At 42.7% G+C, this 9,198-nt stretch overlaps 1 protein-coding gene across 1 annotated transcript; it reads left to right on the top strand.

Annotated features, from left to right (window-relative positions):
- On the top strand, positions 1-4,318 carry LOC123442093 (wax ester synthase/diacylglycerol acyltransferase 11-like). The gene is made up of 8 exons (XM_045118195.1): positions 1-250; positions 572-788; positions 1,065-1,465; positions 3,338-3,404; positions 3,488-3,561; positions 3,701-3,892; positions 4,018-4,155; positions 4,298-4,318. The coding sequence occupies exons 1-8, from the start codon at positions 68-70 to the stop codon at positions 4,316-4,318; spliced, it is 1,293 nt and encodes a 430-aa protein (XP_044974130.1). The 5' UTR covers positions 1-67.
- The last annotated feature ends 4,880 nt before the right edge of the window (positions 4,319-9,198 follow it).

Below are 9,198 nucleotides of genomic sequence, written 5' to 3'. Positions count from 1 at the left end.
ATGCAAGCAAGAGCGAACGATAGCCACTCCATCAAGCTGTTCACTCTCTGTCTGTGTGTCGGCAGAAATGGAATGTGCCGACAATTCCATGGTGGAGGAACCCATGAGCCCTACCGGAAGAGGTATGGAAGAGATGGGTATCTGCATCGTCCTCATGATGGGGCTTGGCGCGCCAGTGAACCTGCCCGTCTTCCGCGACGGCATCGAAACAGAACTAGTTACTCGTCTGCCACGCTTCCACAGTATTCAAGTAATATATACGCCAACTATTTGTTTCATTCATCTATGTCTGTAATAATATATTTGTTTCAAGTAATCTATTCACCAACTATTTGTTCTTGTTTGAAAAAAATATTTGATTCATTCATATATGTTTGTACTAATATACAGTATGCGCCAACTTGGATTGAGTTGGCCCCTAATCTGTGGGTTCGCCTATGCATATTGTATTACAACAACAGAACATATGATTTATATGATGCCATTTGCCCAAACAATTTTGTATTTTATACATCTCATTCTAGTTCTTACCTCTCAGCCTCGGATCCTTTTTTAACACATTGATGTACAGGTAATGGACGAGTCCACATATGGTCAGCCACGATGGGTGAACACGGATGTAAATGTTGATGACCACATTGTCATCCCAAGGCTGGACCCTCTTGATGTGGCATCCGACCCTGAAAAGGCCGTGGAGGACTATGTGGCGTCACTGTCCCTGCTCCCGATGGACAGGTGCCGCCCACTCTGGGAGTTCCACTTCCTCGATTTCCCAACATCTGAGAGCAAGTACAATAGAGCTGAGTCAGATGGCTATAAGGAATAAAGTAGTATATTTTTGTTTAGTTGGAGGAGAAAGAAGGTAAGCGGGCTCTTAGCTAAGAGCCAGCTCTAGCACGTGCTCCTAGACACTTTGTGAGTATGAAAGGTGGACCATATAATAAATAAGTAGTACACTCTTCTAACCAACTATTGTACATGTTAGCTATAAGATAGGCTATAGGTGACATGGCATGAGCTTACAGCCGGCAGTCGGCTCTACTATTGTACTTGCTCTGAGGCGGCCTCTACGGTGGTGCTTCGTCTGCACCACTCCATAGGCGACTGTATGTCGATCACGACACTCCTTGTAGCATCGTCGCGCAGCATGGCCAATCGAGCGAGGCTGCCAGCTATGCCGCCACCACCAAAGCGCACGGGCCCGATCTACCAGCCGCCAGCACGGCCACCGCTGTCTTCAGTCCATTACCTTGCACTGTTCGCTTGGATTTGGTCGTATTTTGTGCTGGTGTGGCACACACTTGTGGACACTGCCCTCATCGTTGCGACGATATTGTTCTTGAGTGATCCACGCACGTTGTTCATCCGTGCGCAAGACCATGGCGAATCATCTCGCCGCAAGCGTTTTGTGCATCGAAGCCTTAGCTTTGACGATGTCAAGCTCATCAAGACTGCCATGAATTGCGTACGTAAAGCTGCTGAAATATGTTTTCCTTGTGTTTATATATACTAGTTGAAATCACATACATGAGGACTAAATGTTATGTTGGCTATCATCTACAAAACCTTTTGCGGAAATGCCAAAATAACGATTTTACAATAGTTACTATTACGTAAGGTAAATACGAGAAAAATATGTACTTATTACAAATGAATAATAGAATCCAAAATATTTCCCCATGCATAGTTTCATATGGTGTTGTGTCTTTTCCCATGAATGGTTTCATGTTGAAGTGAGTTCTATCCTATCCATAGTCGTTGTGGCATGCGGGCATGCTGAAAACTTGAGATAAATAAATTAGAGGGGATCACTTTCTTGGGTATATAGGATTCGGGTCGCTCATGAAAAGTCGATTCCAATCCATAAACGAGAAGACAATATATTCGATTCCGATCCAGTTAGCACACCGGTACACATGTAGAATCAGATGCACCTAAGATTCATTCCAACTGCAAACCGGACAAGGCTAGACAATAATTAAGCCGGTCCAACAAATCATTTTGCCCCAGTGTACTACATATGATGTATTATTTTTTCAGGAAATCACTCTTATCAATGTTTGACCAAGTTTTTAGAAAAATATTATATCTACATTACAACTCTAGTATCGTTGGATTTATGGTCAAATGTATTTTTTTTATTCTCTATATTTGATATGTTCTTCTATAAATTTATTTGAACATAGAAATATTTGAGTTCTCTAGAAAATGATACAGATTATATTGAGAAATAGAGGAAGTACTAAATACTATGTATATAATACTCTCAACTGCATCAAGGATATCTCAGCAAACAGTCCTAAGAGAAAACGAGAAATAGTAGGAGAGAAAACTCATATAGGGAAGATGGTACACCGTTTGATCAAACTATTTTCCACTAAAAGTACTTTCTTCTGCAACAGTTATGTAGCAGAAATTTTTTATGTGTATAATTTTTTTTACGAAATCAATATTTTTCACTAACCATACACCAACAGCATATATAAGTTTTGCGGGAAAAGGCAAGATGGTACACAAATATTTTTTATCATAAATGATTAGACTAGTCCTGGAGAATTAAGAAATCTGCATATCTTATATTTGGTTGGGCAATCTATATTATAAAATACATAAATTCTACAAAAAATAAGAATGGACACTTCTTATTTTAATAGGAAAATAATGTAAAAGGTTGTAGTTTTATATGAAATTCGGATAGACATCAAATTTAAATACATAAGTTTGTATTTGTACAAAATCCAATTTTAAGTCCCCAAGAGAGCAAGATTTGTCATAAATAAAATGGAAAGTTGTAAAATTAGTTTGTACAAACACACATAAGTATGCATCGAGAAACATTCCATTAGATGATAGCAATACAAAGAAATTTCCGTAATAAGCTTGTGCTTGGGGTCATTTGGATGCATGAAATTTCAGTGAGCATGCCATTTAAATAATTGAATATAATGATGAGAAAGGAGAGGTACAACACACAAGGCTAGAAGACTTTGTACCTGCACGTATTGCTAATTTGGCTATTAATAAAGGAAATTGGATAAGTAAAAATAGTATCTTTTTATCCATTTTCTTGGGATACCGTCGGTTCTAATGATATTTATGGTTTTATACATAGGAAATTAATGACTAACAAAACTTCCAATTTTCAAATGCATGGGTCAGCCTGTTAGTTTTAAAATATTATATAAATCACATCCACAAAGTCGGTAGAATACTTTGGTAGTTTTCTAGATATTCATTTGGCAAATATGAATTAATTTTTTGAAGGATATTATAACATGGTAAATACAACGAAAATTAGTTATATATATATCAAAGTCATTCTTCTCTGTTTTCACAGACTATCAATGATGTGCTAGTCGGTGTGACTTCAGCAGCTCTTTCGCAATATTACTTTAGAAAGACCGGTAAGTGGTCTCTCCAACGACAATAGATGTTTGTTATGTAGGCATGATATTTTTACAATATGTTTTCTTGTATTAAATATTAGGTGACAGTAACACTAAGAAAATCGGTCTGCGATCATGTGTGCTTGTTGACGCAAGGCCAGTCTCTACGCGACAGGTAAGAAGTTCATTTTCTCTGTTGGGAAAAGTAATCAATACTATTTGAGTGCCATGTAAACATAGTAACCTGCCCTTCGTCCCTATTTTGAAATCAATGCTACAAATTGTATTAATTTTCTTCTTAACATTATGATTAGACTTATGTTACCAGGGTAGAGACAGGAAATCGACTTAGCGGCCTCATGTGTCCATTTAATATAATCTTGCAAGATGACCCCCTTGAGTATGTTCGCGAGGCAAAAAGATTTATGCATAGGAAAAAAAGCTCTTTAGCAGTGATGTTCACGCCAGTAGTTGGTGAGATGTTGGTGAAATATTTTGGTATCAAGGTATATTACCTGCTCCTTTTGTACATTATATGTCCTTCCCAGGATTACATTGCACCGGCCTGGAACAAGCAGCGTGTATATTTATTCATTTTCTACTAATTGTAATCACTTCTTGACGAAAACAGGCAGGAACGTTTATCTTTCACCGCTTCTTCACACATACAACCATAATATATTCGAATGCTATTGGACCAGCTGAAAAAATGAAGTTATGCGGGCACCCAGTTGCCTTCATGGCACCTAGCATCTACGGCCAGCCACAAGTAAGTCATATGTGTTCTTACAACCAAAACATGTGCACTCTAGGGTTGCTTTCTAACAATAAGCATCCTTGATCATGTGCTTGATAAAAAAAATTATATGTGCGTTTATTCATTTTACTCCATTTTGGGTCTAACTGTTTAGATTTCTGTATGCAGGCTTTGACCACTAGTGGGGAAAGGGCCTATAGCCCCAGCCCGTCAGGGGCTTTAGTCCCGGTTCAGCAACCGGGACTAAAAGGGCGGGACTAAATGCCTAACCTTTAGACCCGGCCCTGTTACAAGCCGGGACTAAAGGTGCTCCACGTGGGTGCCTCGTAGCGCCCCAGGGGCAGGCCCTTTAGTCCCGGTTCGTTACACGGACCGGGACTAAAGATTTTCAGATTTTGCTGGTTTTGGGGTTTTTTTTGAATGAAATTATTTTGGGGTTTTAGGGTTTTAGGGTTTAGGTGTTCGGGAGATTAACGTGATGCCTCGTTTGGTGTTCGGGAATTAGTTTTCATATAATTTAAATAGAAATAATTATGCATATATATATATATATATAAGATTAACTTATCTTACAAGCGAGCATATATATACAATTATATGCAGATCTGAATTATCGGGACTAGAGCCCGTCTATTCGATTACATGGACGAACATCAGTAATGGCCCCTAGTTACACTAAATCGTCCTTTGTCATCTATAGCTTCCGTCCTCAGAAATCCCGCAAGCTCCTCTGCAACAGCAATCGCGCGTTGCTCTGGTAAGACCTTCGTCCTCATGGCCGTGTGTTATATAAGAAGAGGAGATGAATATGAATATCAATCATGATAACAAAGAATGACGGGTAAAAATAGAGGTGTGAATGTTCATTGCTTACGTCGAATCTGTGATCCTTGAGCTCAGAGGTAAACGTGCGAATGGTCTCGCAAACATAGTATCCGCATAGATGCGTTCCCCGTGGCTGCTGGTCGCACTTTACGAGAACAGAATATATATAATCAAAATAATAATCTAGCATCATAAATGTATTGAAAATTAATAGAAGTATATCATACTACTACTTACCTGAGCCGCTCTAAAGGTCAGCTTCTCAGGAAAGTTACTGGGAGTCACGCACTTGAACCGCTTCCAAACCCTGCCCGGCAAGGATAATGATTTGCTAAGTTTTTCATTAATTGATATATCAGAAAATCATCGAAAGAGACCGGTAGAGCGCAAGAATGATTAAAATTACCCTTGGAGCATGTCCTGCAGGCTTTGGAACTGTTCCAAGGGTCTCGATAATGGGTCCAAGGCATCAACTCTTCCCTTATCAATTTGAATGTCCAACAGAATCCAATGAAAGCTGCACATGTGTGTGTATATATATATATATGTGTGTGTGTGTGTCAATAACTTATCAATTACACTTATAAGTGAATGGACACAACAGAGTAAAGACCCTCACCTGAAGTTGTATGGAAACAGTATGTGGTCACAGAAATTTTGATCTATTAGAAACCTTAGAAGGTTTTCCTCGGTCTCCTTGGGTTTATCAGTTAGCGTTGCTATATGTATTTTATCTGGGTCAATAAACCCAATATTTACGATGGTCTTACTTTTACAATCCAGAATCTTCATTCTGCATAATAGAGTACAAGTTATATATAGACAATGAATTGAAATAACTAAACAAGTTATATATAGGCAACGAATTGAAAAACTTACATACTATAGCAACTCATAAGCGATTTGTCGAGGGCGTCGCCATTGTACATCTGGAAGAGTTCATCAAAGTCGATATGGATTTCTTCGGAGCGGCCGTAGTACTCCCGTGGGACACTCAGCACGATCATCGTTCTCCCATTCTTTGATTCACTTAAGTACCATTGATGCAAGTAACGCATATTTGTTGGGAGATCATCTTTGCTGACCAAAGGCTCTCCCATGACAAACTGTGGCTTAGGGGCTACCACAGCCTTGGGTATCCCGTCGTCTTGGGAAGCCAGCAAATCTTCAACCGAGATACCACATTGAGCCGCCAACTCCTTTGCTCTTTCAAAAGCTTGCCCCTGCACCGGAGGGGGAACATTCTCGGTTAACACCTTGAGGGGTGGGATCGACTGTTTGGCCTGTTGTCCAAGCTGAGGAACGTCTGATTTTTTCTTGCTTGTAGTTGAACTTGATTTGCTCCCACTTGCACCTGCACGTGAGCTGCTCTTTTTCACTTCCTTCTGCAATGTGCGTGTATAGTCATCATGCTTATAGTGTAAGTCATAGTGTGATGGAAGGGTTATGAAGTCTTTTGCCCATGCTATTTGCTTCTCGGTGTATTCCGGGCGGGGCTCGGGTTCCTTCTTTTTCATCTGCGCATCATGATGTTCCTTTGCTATCCTGGCGTTTTCCTCGGGGGTACGATCATAAGGTCTGATAGGAATATTAGCATGAGGTACCTTTGGGAGGGGAGACCGTTTGCGCTTTGGGGGGCTCCGTCGCTTAGGAATCATCGGCGGAGCGTTCTTGGTGGCACGCTTCCGCTTAGTATCCTGTGCGGGCGGCGGCGGAGACGGGCGACCCAAGTCCGGCGGCGGTGATCGAGATGGACTCGTGTTGTGCTGGCCGACGTCATGTGGAGGGCTTGGAGGTAATGGAGGTGTAGGTGACGTGCGACGACTCGGAGGCGGTGTTGTCCTTGGGACCGAGCCTGGAAGCTTGATGTAGTTCTTGTCCCATAGGATGACTCCACCCAGTACTTCTCCGAGTGTCCTCTCATCTTCGGATCCAGCTATGTCGAGCTCCATATCATGAAACCCCGTCATGATTTCATCCACCCCGAGTTTAGCAAAGCCAGCTGGAATCTCACGGCCATGCCAGCGTGCATCAGGGCCAGAAGGTAAAGCTTGTCCGACGGCCACCTTCAATGATATGTTCTTTAATTTCTGGTGGAGTTCACATGATGTTGACTCCTTGATTCCATCCACGGGGTAGCCGGGACCGCCCTCTATCATTCTTCGTGCATCGTCGGGCGGGGCCTCAGATTCAGCCACGCTGCTTTTCCGCTTAGATGGGGCGCCGGTAATATCAAGTGCAGGATCTTCCTGGCGCGGTACTCCTCTAAGCTCATCAATCTGCTTCTGTTGCTCGTTAATCCTGGCAAGCAACTGGTTGAACTTGTCATTCTCCTCATCCTGCTGCCGCTTCTTTGCTCTCTCTCGGCTTTTATAAGTGTCTTGGTCTCTGGCAAACCCAAGCCACCACGGGTAAGAAGGACCGAAGCCTCGCGTTCGTCCTCCATGTTCGTCATTGCCGAGGACCAGTGTGAGCAAATATTTATCTCTATCTGTAGTGAACTTTCTTCTTCCCTCCTTAATTTCTTTCACTATCCTTTTCCAATTCTCCCTGGGTATCCTAAGACTGTCATTGCAGAAGAGGTCCCCTGTTTTTTCGTTGTACGACCCACCATGCGCAAGGAACCAATTTCTTGCTCTCAATTCCCACTCATCACGGAGTGGTTCAGGTACGATGCCTTTATCTAGCAGATCTTGCTCTTTCTTATCCCACTTTGGGATGACAGTCTCATAGCCCCCTGGCCCCGGCTTGTGGTGATATTTCTTCTTGTCAGCATTTATCTTGTTCTTTTCTGATAATGCCTGGGCATCTTCTGACTCCTTGTACTCTTGAAATGCCTTCCAGTGATTCGCCTGCTTGGCTAGATACCCCTCGAATAATTGCACTTTCTTTATCTTCAGATAGTTTTTCCATAGCTTCTTCTTCCAGCTACGGAACAGTTCGGCCATCTCCTTTAGAGTCCACTGCTTGACTTTGGCCCTTAGTTTGTCTGCGGCGTCTTCATTCTCACATTCTGGCAGGTTGAAATGTGACATGAGATCATTCCAAAATTATCTTTGTACCTTTCGGCGACATAGTCACTATCGGCTGCCCCTTTGCGTTTGTTCCACTCCCGAACGCTGATCGGGACGTGATCCTTAACGAAAACTCCGCATTGCTTCTTGAATGTGTCAGCAGCATTCTTAGGAAGCTTGTGTTCGCCCGTAGGCATTATCACCTCAAAGGTGTAATGCGTCCGTGCATCCAACTTTCTAGTCGGGCCTCGTTTCGTAGGTTTGCTCGATGTGGAGGCCTAAGAGGGAGAAACATTCGTCAAATGAATGTATATGTATACAATATAGAGCTATCTCCAATATTTTTCACATATTACAAGTGATTGTCGAACTTCATATGTATACCTCGCCGGACTTTATTATTTCTTCACCGGCTTCTCCATCCGTGGAGCTATCATCTTCTCCGTCATTGGACCTATCTCCTGCCCCAGTGGTTTAGATATGACGACGGAGATTCAGCTGGTTCAACGTCGGGCCCGTCTTTGATTATATCTTCGAGAAGTTCTTCCTCTTCGAGGTCCCTGATATGTGGATCCATAGTTCTGCAAAAACTATCAGGAACTCCATTCCAAAACAACTTTAGTCCCGGGTCGTGACAAAACCAAATCGTAAAATAAAGTAGTATTCAAATTAGCATGCATTCAATTATAAGCAAATACATCATCTCTTTTGTCCGTACATCGTCGAATATTATCACTAATACTCCTCGAATACTATCATACATATAGCATCACTGATACATCTAGAACCGTAGCGCCCGACGGGTATCGGCGTGGGCGGTGGACACCCAAAGAGAAGGAACCATCACAGGATCATAGCTCCAGTGAGATCCCCGAAGAACCTGCCAGGTATGCTCGAACCTGCCCTCCAACGCAACCATGTAGCGACGGACGTGCTCATCCTCCTCGCTGACACGGTGATGTACCACCTCCGTGGTGTCCGGAAGCCTCGGCACCCTCACTGGTCCACGCGACCGCCACCAAACAAGGATCGTGTCAACGACGGGCTGGCTCCTCACCAACCTACGCCCCTCGGAAGGTAGCACCTCCCAATACCTGCCGGGCGGAGCCCAGTCCCGTACAGGGCCCCTCTGATCAAGCAGGTGTCCTCCGCCGAGTCGACGACGAGGATGCGGGATACGCATCGTAAAATGAACTAAAAAAATAAACTAGTTCTA

This window comes from Hordeum vulgare, chromosome 3H, assembly GCF_904849725.1.
Source record: "Hordeum vulgare subsp. vulgare chromosome 3H, MorexV3_pseudomolecules_assembly, whole genome shotgun sequence".
Taxonomy (NCBI): Eukaryota; Viridiplantae; Streptophyta; class Magnoliopsida; order Poales; family Poaceae; genus Hordeum; species Hordeum vulgare.
The sequence above is the reverse complement of the archived record's forward strand: the minus strand, read 5'-3'. Positions and strand labels throughout refer to the sequence as shown.

What these genes read in the sequence shown, in the direction of transcription:
- LOC123442093 (XM_045118195.1), top strand. Translation starts at nt 68, where the DNA reads ATGGAATGTGCCGACAATTCCATGGTGGAGGAACCCATGAGCCCTACC. An exon ending in GGCCAGTCTCTACGCGACAG is followed by an intron (nt 3,562 to 3,700) that starts GTAAGAAGTTCA and finishes CATTATGATTAG; the next exon opens with ACTTATGTTACCAGGGTAGA. An exon ending in GCATCTACGGCCAGCCACAA is followed by an intron (nt 4,156 to 4,297) that starts GTAAGTCATATG and finishes CTAACTGTTTAG; the next exon opens with ATTTCTGTATGCAGGCTTTG.